The sequence below is a fragment of the Drosophila suzukii genome, chromosome X (genome assembly GCF_043229965.1).
Source record: "Drosophila suzukii chromosome X, CBGP_Dsuzu_IsoJpt1.0, whole genome shotgun sequence".
Taxonomy (NCBI): Eukaryota; Metazoa; Arthropoda; class Insecta; order Diptera; family Drosophilidae; genus Drosophila; species Drosophila suzukii.
Window position 1 is genome coordinate 27,764,321 of NC_092084.1, and position 17,887 is coordinate 27,782,207.

At 44.5% G+C, this 17,887-nt stretch overlaps 2 protein-coding genes across 2 annotated transcripts; one reads left to right on the forward strand and one right to left on the reverse strand.

Annotated features, from left to right (window-relative positions):
- Positions 1-2,686: 2,686 nt before the first annotated feature.
- Positions 2,687-5,119, reverse strand: LOC139353415 (uncharacterized). The gene is made up of 4 exons (XM_070997597.1): positions 4,849-5,119; positions 3,793-4,102; positions 3,404-3,694; positions 2,687-3,221 (listed from the first exon to the last, which is right to left on the reverse strand). Exons 1-4 carry the CDS (start codon positions 5,117-5,119, stop codon positions 2,687-2,689), a joined length of 1,407 nt encoding a protein of 468 aa, XP_070853698.1.
- A 3,356-nt stretch (positions 5,120-8,475) lies between these two features.
- LOC139353416 (uncharacterized) lies at positions 8,476-8,979 on the forward strand. Its single transcript, XM_070997598.1, has one exon. The coding sequence runs from the start codon at positions 8,476-8,478 to the stop codon at positions 8,977-8,979; it is 504 nt and encodes a 167-aa protein (XP_070853699.1).
- The last annotated feature ends 8,908 nt before the right edge of the window (positions 8,980-17,887 follow it).

Here is a 17,887-nt window from a genome sequence, read left to right on the forward strand (position 1 = left end):
TATACATTTTACATTTTTATATATAATAATTAAATGCTAATTTTTCAGCGGCGAGTATCAGCCTTGTAGCTGTATGACAATTGCAAGAGCCCTCTGAGCGACGTTTATAGTCGTGAATAGTCAGCATTTTGCTGATGTGTGCACCTTAACAGGTGGTGAATTCGATACTCTCCGCTAACAAAATATTTGTCAATTAATTTAATTTCCATATGAATTAGCCAACATTATGTTACTCATCCACGGCGCACGCCGATATAAATATTACCCGATCAATTTATAATGTAAAAGAATATCAAAACCATGGTATGCTAGAACTCAAGAACAATGACATAACTTTCGACGGACAACCTTGACAATAGGGGATCGTATTGCGCGGCCCGCGACGATCCATTGGCACACGACTGTGTAAAGGGGAGGAAATATGGCCATAACACAGCCCGATCGTATTACGATCAAGCGACAGCTGAGTTTGTGGGGCAGTGTGGACTGACGACTGACGAACTTTATGAACTAATATTATTTTCCAGGCACTTTAAATATTTATTCTCGTTATGTTGGAAAGAAGAAAGGCTTTCCAAAATCCCACGACCCGAATAAGACGTAGCTTATGCCAGCAAATGGTGCCTGAACATAGGACGCCTCGCCCTCGGCCCTAGTCGCGTACAAGGCTACGGAATCTAAACCTGAAATCCCAATTCTCTATCTTCTATAGTTTTTGAGATATCCGCGTTCATATTTACGATTTTTTGAAGTTTTCGGGCGGTTTGTGGGCGTTTGAGTGGGCGTGGCAATTTTTTTTTGGGTTAATCGATAGGTATTGATGAAGACAATACATTTCAGTTAAAATTTTTATTCTAGCATCAATACTGTAGGAGCCACAGTTTTGGGCGGCTTGTGGGCGTTAGAGTGGGCGTTTCACATTGCTGAAACAAACTTGCCCTGCGTAAGAAGCTCAGGAATCTGCATGCCAAGTCTCAGTGGCCTAGCTCTTATAGTTTCCGAGATCTCAGCATTCATCACTCAGACAGACGGACATGGCAAGATCGACTCGGTTAGTGATCCTGATCAAGAATATATATACTTTATGGGGTCGGAAACACATTCTTCTGCCTGTTACATACTTGCCGACGAATCTAGTTTACCATTTTACTCTACGAGTAACGGGTATCTTTTTAAGTCTTTTTTTGTGAAGGGATAGTATTCTACGATTTTTTTCCATTACATTGACCATTACATTGACCTTTGCGAATTACTGTGAAATACATTTGACCCTCCTCCAACATGGTTTTTAATTTATAATTGTGCTGGCGAGAAATTTATAACTAGCCCCTTGTATTAGTTTTGAGTCTCTTATTCCATTTACATTCTTATGATTGCTTTTTTTTCAATCTTCCAAGGATTTTTTATCGTTTGCGTTTTGTATCTTCGCTATAGACTTTTTAGCAACCCTTTGTAGCCTCACTATTCGTATTGTTGGTAACAGGTTTGACTTTATTTTAACAAATTATAGCTAGTATATAATACTAAAACAAGGAAGAACGCTATAGTCGAGTACCTCGCCTATCAGATACCCGTTACTCAGCTAATGGGACCAAAGGGAAATGGAGATATGCAAGCAGCAAAGCGAGATTGAAATGCGCCACCTACCGGCGGTAGACAGATTTAAGCGATATGGGCGTTAGAGTGGGCGTGGCAAATTTTTTTTGGATCAATCGATAGGTATTGACGAGACTAGCATGAAAATTGTGGGCGCCACAGGCTTGGACGGTTAGTGGGCGTTAGAGTGGGCGTGGCAAACTGTTTGGGTCAATCGATAGGTATTGACGAGAACAATACGTTTCAGTTTAAATTTTTATTCTAGCATCAAAACTGTAGGAGCCACAGTTTTGGGCGGTTTGTGGGCGTTAGAGTGGGCGTGCCACTCTGCTGAAACAATCAAGCGCTGCGCAGGAATCTCAGGAATCTGCATGCCTAATCCCAGTATTGTAGCTTGTATAGTTTCCGAGATCTCAGCGTTCATTATGGGGTCGGAAACGCTTCCTTCTGCCTGTTACATACTTTCCGACGAATCTAGTATACCATTTTACTCTACGAGTAACGGGTATAATTAATATTAAAAAAGAAAGAAGGGGCTCTGGAAGCTAAAGTCCTTCGGCCCGAACTAAAAAAATACTTTCACAATTATATTTTTTATGATTTTTTTTATGAAGGGATAATATTTCATATATTTTTTTCAATAACCTTGACCTTTGCGACTGCGTCAAGGCACTTAAGCAATCCTTTGTAACATCACTATTTGTATTGTTGGTAACAGTCATAAATGGAACGCAATTAAAAAATACTTTTCCACTTATACTTTTTAAACCATTTTTTTGAAGGGATAATATTCTATGAATTTTTTCCATTACATTGACCTTTGCGCCTACGTCGCGGCATTTTAGCAATCCTTTAGACCTCCACGTTTTGTATTGCAGGCATCCAACTTGACTCTAGGATTATGGTACTAGTGGTTTTGCTGAATGGGTTTAAATTATCTGTGACAAATTTATAAGTGAAAGTCACAGGCATTTTGGACAAAGGATACAATTGGTCATTTAGGTGTGAGTACTCACATTTGTTATGGTGATAGAAAATGGGATAATCACAGTGTTTTTGTTTTTACTGTATTACGCCGGAGCGATTTCAATTACTTTCCCAATACTAGGTAGTTTGAAATCGTTTTTGACAGGAGGATAGGCACGATCTCCGTTCTGTCGTTCGTCAGCTCTACGCCCTCCTTTGCAAGAACGTCAGCTGTCTCAATGCCATCGATGCCCTGGTGGCTGGGAACCCAATAGATCCATACTGAGTTTGTCGTGTTGAGGCTATCTAGTGCCTCCCTGCTCGCCATTACATTTTTGGAACTGACCGTTGACGACTGCATGGATCTTATCGCCGCTTGGCTGTCCACGAACAAGTTGACCACATCATGCGGTCGGTTTATATTTTGAGCCACTTCTGCCGCTTTTCTTATGGCAAAGACTTCTGCCTGGAATATAATGCAGTCGCTGGGTAGCTTATAAGACAGCCTTATCTCAGGGTCCGTACAGTATAAGCCCGCTCCTACTCCTCTTTCCATCTTGGAGCCGTCTGCGTATATGTTGAGGTGTAGAGTCTGGTCCCGACCCGTTTTCCAGTCGCCTTGGCCCATGAGCTGGGTTTCTTTAACCTCCGGGCACGTTCTGGGGATCATATAGTCCGTTGTTTATCATGCTTCGGGCGATTAAACTATGCCCGAAACTTTGTGTCGTCATGTTACCAGATGCAACTAGAACGTTGTGCTGCCTTTTCTGAAGTCACTTAAGCGTGGATATCTATGGAGACAATTCCGAGGGTTGTTTCTAGAGCTTTGGTTTGGGTTGACCTCAGCGCCCCCAGTGCCTGCCGCTGAGTTCTCGCCATAAGATCGGTGTAGGTCTTCTTTTTAGTGGCTTGCCACCACACTAAAACTCCATAAAGCAGAGTCCGACGCACCACAGAGATGTAGATCCAGTGCATCAGAGCAGGTGACAGGCCCCATGTGCTGCTAAGCATTTTCTTGGATGCATATAGCGCCACGGTGGCCTTTTTCACCTTTTTCACTACATTGGGTCTCCATGCCAGCTCGCACTCCAGTACTGTGCCGAGGTACTTGACCTGTGTTTTCGGGGTCAGTCTGGTTGCGCCAATTTTCGGGGGGGTCCATTTCGGTACCTTGTATCTCTTAGTAAAGAGAATGACGTCCGTCTTGTCCGCATTGATACTGAGTCCCACCTTTTCCGCCCACTCACCTCCCTGAGTGTTGATTCCATTATGGAGCTGAGGATCGATGGACAGACTCCCGTAATAATTATGCCTATGTCTATGTCGTCGACCACCAAATTCCATAGGAGAGGCGAGAGGACCCCACCTTGTGGTGTGCCTCTGTGTGCCCCCTTTACCATGGAAGCAGTGCCCCACTCTGAATGTACCCGCCAGCTAAGCAGGCTTCTTATCCAGAGGCTTATAGCGGTGTGCGTGTTGGTCGCTTCTAGGCGATCCATTATAGCATCCGTTTTGACATTGTTGAATGCTCCGAATATATCTACGAATACTCCAAGCGCATGTTCCTTAATGTGTAGGGCTCTCTCAACGGTTGCTACTAGCGAGTGTAGTGCCGTTTCCCCAGATTTCCCTTTGGTTGGATGACATGAGTCTTCCTACATCGTTCCTGATGTGTAGATCCAGCAGCTTTTCCAGTGTTTTGAGTATGAAGTAGGTAAGGCTTATCGGCCTATAATCCTTGGGGCTTGCGTGACTGCACTTTCCCGCTTTTGGGAGGAAGACAAAATCCGAGAGGTCCCCGGAGTCTGGCTGTTTTCGGCACGTTTTCGATGCTGAAGCACAAGCTTATTTGTGCTCTGCGTGATTCCTTCTTGTAATCCCTAAGTAGGGTTTTTGTATTTCCCGTTGATGATCACATTGTCTACCTTTTTGGCGATTTTAAAGAGTTCTCGGAGGTTATTTCAATTGAGTGTCAGTTTCCGATTCCACCATGGTGGCTTGGTCATCTTATTTGTTCTTGATGTCGGGCATGATGCGTGATACGCATCCAGTAATTCCTTGGACAGGGTCTCTAGGGGCGTTTCTATGTCTTCCACGGATTTTACTACGCCCGGGCTAGTCGCGAGTTTCGAGGTAACGTCCTTGTAAACTTTTCCCAGTTCGTGTTCCGGGGGTTTCTGTAGACAGTTACCTTTGGAGTACTTTTGAAAACATACCTGAACTGAATATACCTATGGTCAGAGACCAAAGTACTATGTCCCTTTCAAGCGTTCAACACTTCCCTACGCGAGGAGTTGGAACTTGGTTCAGGCAAGTGTAGCACGCTCTCCGAACCCAAGTCTACTTCGACTACGGCACCCGTGCGGCTTAACTTAGCCTGAGACGTGGCAGTAGCATTACCACTGAGATGACCTGCTCCCGTCATCCCAGAGGTTCGACCGCTGGCGATACGCAGAGAGGATTGCTCCTCCCCGTGCCCGTCGATGGTAGCAGTCGTACTTCCCATCCACGTTTGGGCTGACATCCCAGTCCTGATTGTTTTCTCCTCGCCGTCCATACTGGTTTGTTTTTCCGGGGAACCACCCACTTGCGTTTTATGCCTACCGCTAGGCACCTCCAACCATGGCCACTGATTCAAGGGGTTGAACCAGTCACCTTAGCTAGACACTGCACTACCTCGGGCAAGACAAGCGACATTGCATTACCCTGCTAGGGGTAATGCAGTGACCATTGCCCTGCCGGCACCCTCGTGGAGGGTTCATCTGGAGGATTTTCGCCAGCCATATATTATATATATTTGTATTTTGTACACTTTTTGTATGAGTTAGACATCCTTGTCTTTTAAATAAGTTTAATAAACTCTTTAATTACAATATTCATCTGGTTTTCCTGATTCATGAACGTCTAGAAAGAAAGAAAAATGTGAATGTCAAAAACGATTTCAAACTACCTATAATTGGGAAAGTAATTGAAATCGTTTTTGACATTCACATTTTTCTTTCTTTCTAGACGTTTTATTGTAACTCATAACTATAATTATGGGATGTAATTCTAGCTATCGTAGTTAAAGATAAGAAAGAAGGAAATTTTTTATTTTTACAATAAACTAGTTATGATGTTATTATATGTTCAAATATCTATCAACATGAATCGAAATTGTTTATCAAAACCGCTTCTTAACGGCTTTTAGACAGCTTGTGAACAGCTAATAGGGTTCTTTTGATTTCTTAATTCGTTTAAGAATCACAGGATACATCTTTCCCCAACATAGTCGAACAGGTTCCTCTAAGATATCAAAATTCAGATATTTTGGTTGTGCGAGCTTCTCACGTACAAAGCAAACACATTGAAAATCAGAGTATAAGTTTTTACTTCACATCGAAAGTCGTCTAGAGGTCAAGAATTTTAGATCATTCTTAACAAAAGACTATGACAGCTTGTAGAAGTTAATAACAGCTAGTAACCAGATAATAACAAGTAGTTAACAACAAGTAATCAGATACTAAACAGTTAGTAACCAGCTAATAACATCTAGTAAACAACTAGTATACATCTACTAAACAGATAGTAACCATCTAATAATAGCTCATAACAGTTAATAACAGCTAGTTACCAAAGTCCAAGCAGTTCATCCCTCATCATGAATCAGGAAAACCAGATGAATATTGTAATTAAAGAGTTTATTAAACTTATTCAAAAGACAAGGATGTCTAACTCATACAAAAAGTGTACAAAATACAAATATATATAATATATGGCTGGCGAAAATCCTCCAGATGAACCCTCCACGAGGGTGCCGGCAGGGCAATGGTCACTGCATTACCCCTAGCAGGGTAATGCAATGTCGCTTGTCTTGCCCGAGGTAGTGCAGTGTCTAGCTAAGGTGACTGGTTCAACCCCTTGAATCAGTGGCCATGGTTGGAGGTGCCTAGCGGTAGGCATAAAACGCAAGTGGGTGGTTCCCCGGAAAAACAAACCAGTATGGACGGCGAGGAGAAAACAATCAGGACTGGGATGTCAGCCCAAACGTGGATGGGAAGTACGACTGCTACCATCGACGGGCACGGGGAGGAGCAATCCTCTCTGCGTATCGCCAGCGGTCGAACCTCTGGGATGACGGGAGCAGGTCATCTCAGTGGTAATGCTACTGCCACGTCTCAGGCTAAGTTAAGCCGCACGGGTGCCGTAGTCGAAGTAGACTTGGGTTCGGAGAGCGTGCTACACTTGCCTGAACCAAGTTCCAACTCCTCGCGTAGGGAAGTGTTGAACGCTTGAAAGGGACATAGTACTTTGGTCTCTGACCATAGGTATATTCAGTTCAGGTATGTTTTCAAAAGTACTCCAAAGGTAACTGTCTACAGAAACCCCCGGAACACGAACTGGGAAAAGTTTACAAGGACGTTACCTCGAAACTCGCGACTAGCCCGGGCGTAGTAAAATCCGTGGAAGACATAGAAACGCCCCTAGAGACCCTGTCCAAGGAATTACTGGATGCGTATCACGCATCATGCCCGACATCAAGAACAAATAAGATGACCAAGCCACCATGGTGGAATCGGAAACTGACACTCAATTGAAATAACCTCCGAGAACTCTTTAAAATCGCCAAAAAGGTAGACAATGTGATCATCAACGGGAAATACAAAAACCCTACTTAGGGATTACAAGAAGGAATCACGCAGAGCACAAATAAGCTTGTGCTTCAGCATCGAAAACGTGCCGAAAACAGCCAGACTCCGGGGACCTCTCGGATTTTGTCTTCCTCCCAAAAGCGGGAAAGTGCAGTCACGCAAGCCCCAAGGATTATAGGCCGATAAGCCTTACCTACTTCATACTCAAAACACTGGAAAAGCTGCTGGATCTACACATCAGGAACGATGTAGGAAGACTCATGTCATCCAACCAAAGGGAAATCTGGGGAAACGGCACTACACTCGCTAGTAGCAACCGTTGAGAGAGCCCTACACATTAAGGAACATGCGCTTGGAGTATTCGTAGATATATTCGGAGCATTCAACAATGTCAAAACGGATGCTATAATGGATCGCCTAGAAGCGACCAACACGCACACCGCTATAAGCCTCTGGATAAGAAGCCTGCTTAGCTGCAGGCGGGTACATTCAGAGTGGGGCACTGCTTCCATGGTAAAGGGGGCACACAGAGGCACACCACAAGGTGGGGTCCTCTCGCCTCTCCTATGGAATTTGGTGGTCGACGACATAGACATAGGCATAATTATTACGGGAGTCTGTCCATCGATCCTCAGCTCCATAATGGAATCAACACTCAGGGAGGTGAGTGGGCGGAAAAGGTGGGACTCAGTATCAATGCGGACAAGACGGACGTCATTCTCTTTACTAAGAGATACAAGGTACCGAAATGGACCCCCCCGAAAATTGGCGCAACCAGACTGACCCCGAAAACACAGGTCAAGTACCTCGGCACAGTACTGGAGTGCGAGCTGGCATGGAGACCCAATGTAGTGAAAAAGGTGAAAAAGGCCACCGTGGCGCTATATGCATCCAAGAAAATGCTTAGCAGCACATGGGGCCTGTCACCTGCTCTGATGCACTGGATCTACATCTCTGTGGTGCGTCGGACTCTGCTTTATGGAGTTTTAGTGTGGTGGCAAGCCACTAAAAAGAAGACCTACACCGATCTTATGGCGAGAACTCAGCGGCAGGCACTGGGGGCGCTGAGGTCAACCCAAACCAAAGCTCTAGAAACAACCCTCGGAATTGTCTCCATAGATATCCACGCTTAAGTGACTTCAGAAAAGGCAGCACAACGTTCTAGTTGCATCTGGTAACATGACGACACAAAGTTTCGGGCATAGTTTAATCGCCCGAAGCATGATAAACAACGGACTATATGATCCCCAGAACGTGCCCGGAGGTTAAAGAAACCTAGCTCATGGGCCAAGGCGACTGGAAAACGGGTCGGGACCAGACTCTACACCTCAACATATACGCAGACGGCTCCAAGATGGAAAGAGGAGTAGGAGCGGGCTTATACTGTACGGACCCTGAGATAAGGCTGTCTTATAAGCTACCCAGCGACTGCATTATATTCCAGGCAGAAGTCTTTGCCATAAGAAAAGCGGCAGAAGTGGCTCAAAATATAAACCGACCGCATGATGTGGTCAACTTGTTCGTGGACAGCCAAGCGGCGATAAGATCCATGCAGTCGTCAACGGTCAGTTCCAAAAATGTAATGGCGAGCAGGGAGGCACTAGATAGCCTCAACACGACAAACTCAGTATGGATCTATTGGGTTCCCAGCCACCAGGGCATCGATGGCATTGAGACAGCTGACGTTCTTGCAAAGGAGGGCGTAGAGCTGACGAACGACAGAACGGAGATCGTGCCTATCCTCCTGTCAAAAACGATTTCAAACTACCTAGTATTGGGAAAGTAATTGAAATCGCTCCGGCGTAATACAGTAAAAACAAAAACACTGTGATTATCCCATTTTCTATCACCATAACAAATGTGAGTACTCACACCTAAATGACCAATTGTATCCTTTGTCCAAAATGCCTGTGACTTTCACTTATAAATTTGTCACAGATAATTTAAACCCATTCAGCAAAACCACTAGTACCATAATCCTAGAGTCAAGTTGGATGCCTGCAATACAAAACGTGGAGGTCTAAAGGATTGCTAAAATGCCGCGACGTAGGCGCAAAGGTCAATGTAATGGAAAAAATTCATAGAATATTATCCCTTCAAAAAAATGGTTTAAAAAGTATAAGTGGAAAAGTATTTTTTAATTGCGTTCCATTTATGACTGTTACCAACAATACAAATAGTGATGTTACAAAGGATTGCTTAAGTGCCTTGACGCAGTCGCAAAGGTCAAGGTTATTGAAAAAAATATATGAAATATTATCCCTTCATAAAAAAAATCATAAAAAATATAATTGTGAAAGTATTTTTTTAGTTCGGGCCGAAGGACTTTAGCTTACAGAGCCCCTTCTTTCTTTTTTAATATTAATTATACCCGTTACTCGTAGAGTAAAATGGTATACTAGCTTCGTCGGAAAGTATGTAACAGGCAGAAGGAAGCGTTTCCGACCCCATAATGAACGCTGAGATCTCGGAAACTATACAAGCTACAATACTGGGATTAGGCATGCAGATTCCTGAGATTCCTGCGCAGCGCTTGTTTGTTTCAGCAGAGTGGCACGCCCACTCTAACGCCCACAAACCGCCCAAAACTGTGGCTCCTACAGTTTTGATGCTAGAATAAAAATTTAAACTGAAACGTATTGTTCTCGTCAATACCTATCGATTGACCCAAACAGTTTGCCACGCCCACTCTAACGCCCACTAACCGCCCAAGCCTGTGGCGCCCACAATTTTCATGCTAGTCTCGTCAATACCTATCGAGTCTACTTCGACTACGGCACCCGTGCGGCTTAACTTAGCCTGAGACGTGGCAGTAGCATTACCACTGAGATGACCTGCTCCCGTCATCCCAGAGGTTCGACCGCTGGCGATACGCAGAGAGGATTGCTCCTCCCCGTGCCCGTCGATGGTAGCAGTCGTACTTCCCATCCACGTTTGGGCTGACATCCCAGTCCTGATTGTTTTCTCCTCGCCGTCCATACTGGTTTGTTTTTCCGGGGAACCACCCACTTGCGTTTTATGCCTACCGCTAGGCACCTCCAACCATGGCCACTGATTCAAGGGGTTGAACCAGTCACCTTAGCTAGACACTGCACTACCTCGGGCAAGACAAGCGACATTGCATTACCCTGCTAGGGGTAATGCAGTGACCATTGCCCTGCCGGCACCCTCGTGGAGGGTTCATCTGGAGGATTTTCGCCAGCCATATATTATATATATTTGTATTTTGTACACTTTTTGTATGAGTTAGACATCCTTGTCTTTTAAATAAGTTTAATAAACTCTTTAATTACAATATTCATCTGGTTTTCCTGATTCATGAACGTCTAGAAAGAAAGAAAAATGTGAATGTCAAAAACGATTTCAAACTACCTATAATTGGGAAAGTAATTGAAATCGTTTTTGACATTCACATTTTTCTTTCTTTCTAGACGTTTTATTGTAACTCATAACTATAATTATGGGATGTAATTCTAGCTATCGTAGTTAAAGATAAGAAAGAAGGAAATTTTTTATTTTTACAATAAACTAGTTATGATGTTATTATATGTTCAAATATCTATCAACATGAATCGAAATTGTTTATCAAAACCGCTTCTTAACGGCTTTTAGACAGCTTGTGAACAGCTAATAGGGTTCTTTTGATTTCTTAATTCGTTTAAGAATCACAGGATACATCTTTCCCCAACATAGTCGAACAGGTTCCTCTAAGATATCAAAATTCAGATATTTTGGTTGTGCGAGCTTCTCACGTACAAAGCAAACACATTGAAAATCAGAGTATAAGTTTTTACTTCACATCGAAAGTCGTCTAGAGGTCAAGAATTTTAGATCATTCTTAACAAAAGACTATGACAGCTTGTAGAAGTTAATAACAGCTAGTAACCAGATAATAACAAGTAGTTAACAACAAGTAATCAGATACTAAACAGTTAGTAACCAGCTAATAACATCTAGTAAACAACTAGTATACATCTACTAAACAGATAGTAACCATCTAATAATAGCTCATAACAGTTAATAACAGCTAGTTACCAAAGTCCAAGCAGTTCATCCCTCATCATGAATCAGGAAAACCAGATGAATATTGTAATTAAAGAGTTTATTAAACTTATTCAAAAGACAAGGATGTCTAACTCATACAAAAAGTGTACAAAATACAAATATATATAATATATGGCTGGCGAAAATCCTCCAGATGAACCCTCCACGAGGGTGCCGGCAGGGCAATGGTCACTGCATTACCCCTAGCAGGGTAATGCAATGTCGCTTGTCTTGCCCGAGGTAGTGCAGTGTCTAGCTAAGGTGACTGGTTCAACCCCTTGAATCAGTGGCCATGGTTGGAGGTGCCTAGCGGTAGGCATAAAACGCAAGTGGGTGGTTCCCCGGAAAAACAAACCAGTATGGACGGCGAGGAGAAAACAATCAGGACTGGGATGTCAGCCCAAACGTGGATGGGAAGTACGACTGCTACCATCGACGGGCACGGGGAGGAGCAATCCTCTCTGCGTATCGCCAGCGGTCGAACCTCTGGGATGACGGGAGCAGGTCATCTCAGTGGTAATGCTACTGCCACGTCTCAGGCTAAGTTAAGCCGCACGGGTGCCGTAGTCGAAGTAGACTTGGGTTCGGAGAGCGTGCTACACTTGCCTGAACCAAGTTCCAACTCCTCGCGTAGGGAAGTGTTGAACGCTTGAAAGGGACATAGTACTTTGGTCTCTGACCATAGGTATATTCAGTTCAGGTATGTTTTCAAAAGTACTCCAAAGGTAACTGTCTACAGAAACCCCCGGAACACGAACTGGGAAAAGTTTACAAGGACGTTACCTCGAAACTCGCGACTAGCCCGGGCGTAGTAAAATCCGTGGAAGACATAGAAACGCCCCTAGAGACCCTGTCCAAGGAATTACTGGATGCGTATCACGCATCATGCCCGACATCAAGAACAAATAAGAAGACCAAGCCACCATGGTGGAATCGGAAACTGACACTCAATTGAAATAACCTCCGAGAACTCTTTAAAATCGCCAAAAAGGTAGACAATGTGATCATCAACGGGAAATACAAAAACCCTACTTAGGGATTACAAGAAGGAATCACGCAGAGCACAAATAAGCTTGTGCTTCAGCATCGAAAACGTGCCGAAAACAGCCAGACTCCGGGGACCTCTCGGATTTTGTCTTCCTCCCAAAAGCGGGAAAGTGCAGTCACGCAAGCCCCAAGGATTATAGGCCGATAAGCCTTACCTACTTCATACTCAAAACACTGGAAAAGCTGCTGGATCTACACATCAGGAACGATGTAGGAAGACTCATGTCATCCAACCAAAGGGAAATCTGGGGAAACGGCACTACACTCGCTAGTAGCAACCGTTGAGAGAGCCCTACACATTAAGGAACATGCGCTTGGAGTATTCGTAGATATATTCGGAGCATTCAACAATGTCAAAACGGATGCTATAATGGATCGCCTAGAAGCGACCAACACGCACACCGCTATAAGCCTCTGGATAAGAAGCCTGCTTAGCTGCAGGCGGGTACATTCAGAGTGGGGCACTGCTTCCATGGTAAAGGGGGCACACAGAGGCACACCACAAGGTGGGGTCCTCTCGCCTCTCCTATGGAATTTGGTGGTCGACGACATAGACATAGGCATAATTATTACGGGAGTCTGTCCATCGATCCTCAGCTCCATAATGGAATCAACACTCAGGGAGGTGAGTGGGCGGAAAAGGTGGGACTCAGTATCAATGCGGACAAGACGGACGTCATTCTCTTTACTAAGAGATACAAGGTACCGAAATGGACCCCCCCGAAAATTGGCGCAACCAGACTGACCCCGAAAACACAGGTCAAGTACCTCGGCACAGTACTGGAGTGCGAGCTGGCATGGAGACCCAATGTAGTGAAAAAGGTGAAAAAGGCCACCGTGGCGCTATATGCATCCAAGAAAATGCTTAGCAGCACATGGGGCCTGTCACCTGCTCTGATGCACTGGATCTACATCTCTGTGGTGCGTCGGACTCTGCTTTATGGAGTTTTAGTGTGGTGGCAAGCCACTAAAAAGAAGACCTACACCGAGCTTATGGCGAGAACTCAGCGGCAGGCACTGGGGGCGCTGAGGTCAACCCAAACCAAAGCTCTAGAAACAACCCTCGGAATTGTCTCCATAGATATCCACGCTTAAGTGACTTCAGAAAAGGCAGCACAACGTTCTAGTTGCATCTGGTAACATGACGAGACAAAGTTTCGGGCATAGTTTAATCGCCCGAAGCATGATAAACAACGGACTATATGATCCCCAGAACGTGCCCGGAGGTTAAAGAAACCTAGCTCATGGGCCAAGGCGACTGGAAAACGGGTCGGGACCAGACTCTACACCTCAACATATACGCAGACGGCTCCAAGATGGAAAGAAGAGTAGGAGCGGGCTTATACTGTACGGACCCTGAAATAAGGCTGTCTTATAAGCTACCCAGCGACTGCATTATATTCCAGGCAGAAGTCTTTGCCATAAGAAAAGCGGCAGAAGTGGCTCAAAATATAAACCGACCGCATGATGTGGTCAACTTGTTCGTGGACAGCCAAGCGGCGATAAGATCCATGCAGTCGTCAACGGTCAGTTCCAAAAATGTAATGGCGAGCAGGGAGGCACTAGATAGCCTCAACACGACAAACTCAGTATGGATCTATTGGGTTCCCAGCCACCAGGGCATCGACGGCATTGAGACAGCTGACGTTCTTGCAAAGGAGGGCGTAGAGCTGACGAACGACAGAACGGAGATCGTGCCTATCCTCCCTCCGAACGCTACAAATCGCCCTGGAGAAACAGGCAGACACGCAAGCAAAAAGCAGGTGGAGGAATACCAAGACTTGCCAAATCTCTAGAATTATGTGCAAAGAGCGCAACGATAAACTCAGCCACTATGTACTGCATCTACCACGGAAAGATTGCAGACTGTTAGTGGGTATCCTCACAGGCCACTGTCTGGCAGCATCACACGCAACCGCACTAGGAATACTCAACAACATACAACATACTGCAGGAAATGCGATGAATCGGGGGCTATTGAAACCCTGGAACTTTTCATTTGCAATTGCCCGGCACTCTCACGAGCAAGAAAAAGATTCCTCGGTTCCCCAGTACTGGCATCACTAGGATACGCCTTCAGTAGGAAACCAGACGAACTTATTGCCTTCGCCAAAAATACCTCGATCCTTGTGGACATAAAATTCTCTTAACTCATCTCAAGGTTCATACAAATCAACCGGACAACTAAGGGCCACATTGGCCTATGCGTGGCCCCGTGAGGGCCATCCGGGCTAACATAACCTCACCAAGCCTATATAATATTTATTTAATTATGAATATAATTAATATGTTTACAATAAAAAAATAATTAACAAAAATGTTAAATGACTGTAATTAAAACTACAGGTACGAAAGAAGGGAAAGTATTTTATTCAATAAGGTACGTCGGCTACTTGCAAGTTGTTGCACGGTCCTTCGTCTTTGGTCTTGGGCATGTGACTTTTATGACGGTCAGGTAATGATAGTTCACGGCAAGTCGGCTTTTCGTAAGTGAGGTTTATGAACAGGGTAGGTCTTGTATGCGTACCTATTATTGGTAACATGTTTATGGATCATTTGCGGAAAGAAGAGAATCTTTCTCATTTTTATAGTTAATGATTCTGGGACAAAATGGCTAAGACATCTGAGAAACATTTAATTGTGTGATTTGATCATTCTTAAAAAGAGACCATAACAACTCATAACATTTGTTAACAGTTAGTTACTATCTAAAACAAAGTACTTTACAGATACTTTACAGATTGTAACCATCCAAACCCAAGTTCCTTACAGGTACTATACAGATAGTAACCTAGACTAAACAGATAGTAACCATCAAAATACTGCAAGGTAACATCTAAATACAACGTGTCTAAACAGTGAGTTACAGAGCGTTTTCTTTAATTATAACTCATTTAAATCAGGGGGGTGCAGGAAATGTTAAGTATAAACTGATCGAACAACCGAAACTGAAGACCAAGACGACTTTTCTCTTTCAAAGATGATAAGCTACTGCTTTTATTTCCGATCGCTCGTTAAACCGAGCAGAGCGGAGAGTTATTAGAGGGCCTACAGCTGTACATGTGTAAACATTAGGGTTATACAGTATTTTGTTAATAGTCTGATCCAACATCCCGGTCCCGTGGAAAGGGTCCAGTTTCAAGACATAGGAAGTATAGCGACCTTGTGTACAGGGCGGCAACAGGTTCCCATGGCGGTGCGCAGCTGAACGACTCGGACTCTGTTGTCGCGCCCATACACTAAGGATTCGATCCTACCCATTCTCCAGTGCTGAGTGGGTACATTATCTTCGTGAATAAGCACCATGGTACCGACAGCAACGTTTGGCAGTGGGGAAGTCCATTTAGTTCTTGATCAGAGTGCGTTGAAATAGTCTGTAGACCAGCGATGCCAAAAGGACTGTTTTAATGCCATGACTGCTTCAAGTCGATGCAATTTGCTGGCTTTAGAGTCCTTGACGATACGTTCTGGCATGGAACGCAGTGAACTTCCCGTCGAAAAGTGACCTGCTGTCAGAGCTGAGAGATCGTTCGGATCTGATGACATCGGTGTGGGGAGCGTGAGTTGAGGATGGCTTCCTTCTTAACCACGACGGTTGAAAGCTTCTCGTACGTAATCTTGGTGCTTACAAAGGTTCTGTTGAGTAGGCCTTTTGCACTCTTCACTGCCGCTTCCAAAAATGCGGAGCCCTGGGTGGGATGAAGTGAAAGCTGATGAAATCAGCCGCACAAAATTGTTGAATTGCGGTTAGAGTCTTTTCATTGAACAGGAACTTTCTTAGGTCGTGCAGCTGATTGGAGGCGCCAACGAAATTGGTCGCGTTGTCACAGTAAATATCTGTGCGGAGACCGCTACGTCCAGAGAATCTCTTCAGAGCCGTCAGAAATGATTCTGTTCTCAAATCTGTGACCACCTCAATATGCACGGCCTTGACGACGAGACATACGAGCACGGCGAGATAGCTTTTTGATGGTGGCTTTCTGCGTACTCGGAGATATAGATAGGTCCACAATAATCAACACCGCATTTGCTGAGCGGCTTACTGATTACCAATCTTGCCTTGGGTAATTGACCCATTACTTGCTGCAGTAGTACGGGTCAATATCCAATGCAGTGGGTACAGGCTCGAACAATACGGTGCGCTAAATCCCTTGAATTTATGATCCAGAATTTCAGATGAAGTAGCGCCACCAACGCCTTTGGTCTGGGATGGAAGTTTTGATTGTGAAGGTGGCGGACATATTTAACTGCCATTGATGACTTGCTGGGAAGTAGTAGTGGGTGCTTTTCACTCTCAGGAAGATCGTAATAGTCGAGTCGTCCTCCGACCTTTATGAGTTCGAATCCAGTAGCGGTGTCTACGAAAGGAGAAAGAAACTTTAGAGGATTTTTAAGAACTTGGTTTTCCCTGAGGTATCGAAGTTCTTTTGGAAACGAGTATTCCTGAAGTTTCCAGGTTATGCAGTTTGCTGCGTGCTCTAATTCTTCCGGACCCTTGAACCTAGATTATTTCCGAACGAAGTGTATGAATCGAAAAATCCATGCGACAATGCGTAGACAAACGGTGTATGAGCTGTGCTTTTCGAGTGACGCCAGCAGATAGTTGTTTGTAGTTGTGGTTGAAAATATGTATTTCCGTTTTTCACAGTTAACAATATCCAAATCGATGGCAGCATTTTTTGCAACAGGCCACTTTGATATGCCTTTATACAAAAACGTAGGACCGGTGAACCATATTGATGCGTCCAGTTCGGTGACTGTGCAACCACGAAAGACAATATCGGCTGGGTGGGCACGAATCTCCATTTGGCGGCAGTTGTTAAGCTCTGGATTTCTGACACGCGATTTCCTAAGAAGGTTGAGAGCGTAACGGAGTGCTGCTGGAGCCAATGGAGTACTATTTGTGAGTCTGCCCAGAGGTAAGACGGTATGAGTCTTTCTCCGAACAATCCTTTGACCTTATTGAGTAGTTGAGCGAGTAAGTGTGCGGCGCATAGTTCCAGTTTCGGAAGCGATTTTTTCTTGACAGGGGCTACTCTAAACTTTGATGTCCACAACAGAACGGTGATGTTACTTGGTCTTACACACAACATCCGTACGCTCTGATCCACACAAAATCCATGCAGTTGAATGTTGCTATTGGCATTTTGCAGGCAACACCAAGGTACTTGAAGAGTTGGCAACATGTTCAAGGATTCTAAGTAGTCGGTCCATGCATCATGTAAGGCTTGCGGAACCGGTTCGTCCTAATTAAGGTTGAGTATCCACAGTTCCTGAAGAATCATTTTCGCCACGATGATTATCGGCGACAAAAGGCCAAGGAGGTCAAAGAGTGATGATGCGATGGATAAGATGGATCTCTTTGTAGCTGGCAAGGTTGGTTGTTTTGAAGCAAAGATGAACAGAAACGTGTATGTCGTCTGCTCCGCAAAGCAGGTCGTAAAACGATGATTTGTTACCCGTGGCACCGGTTGGGCATTTCTCCTTGTACTTGTCAGCCAAATGGTGTAAACTGGGCATTGCTAGATACGGTGCAGCGGCAGTTCCGTAAGTGACGGTACTCAGCTGGAACGTCTGCAGTTCTGCATCTGGGGAGTCTCGCC

Excerpts from the sequence above, each read along its gene's own strand:
- LOC139353415 (XM_070997597.1), bottom strand. The coding sequence starts at position 5,119 with ATGGACGGCGAGGAGAAAACAATCAGGACTGGGATGTCAGCCCAAACG. Across the intron at positions 4,103-4,848 it reads ACCAAGTTCCAACTCCTCGC|ATATATTCGGAGCATTCAAC; the intron begins GTAGGGAAGTGT and ends GAGTATTCGTAG. Across the intron at positions 3,222-3,403 it reads CAGGCACTGGGGGCGCTGAG|AACGTGCCCGGAGGTTAAAG; the intron begins GTCAACCCAAAC and ends TATGATCCCCAG.
- LOC139353416 (XM_070997598.1), top strand. The coding sequence starts at position 8,476 with ATGGGCCAAGGCGACTGGAAAACGGGTCGGGACCAGACTCTACACCTC.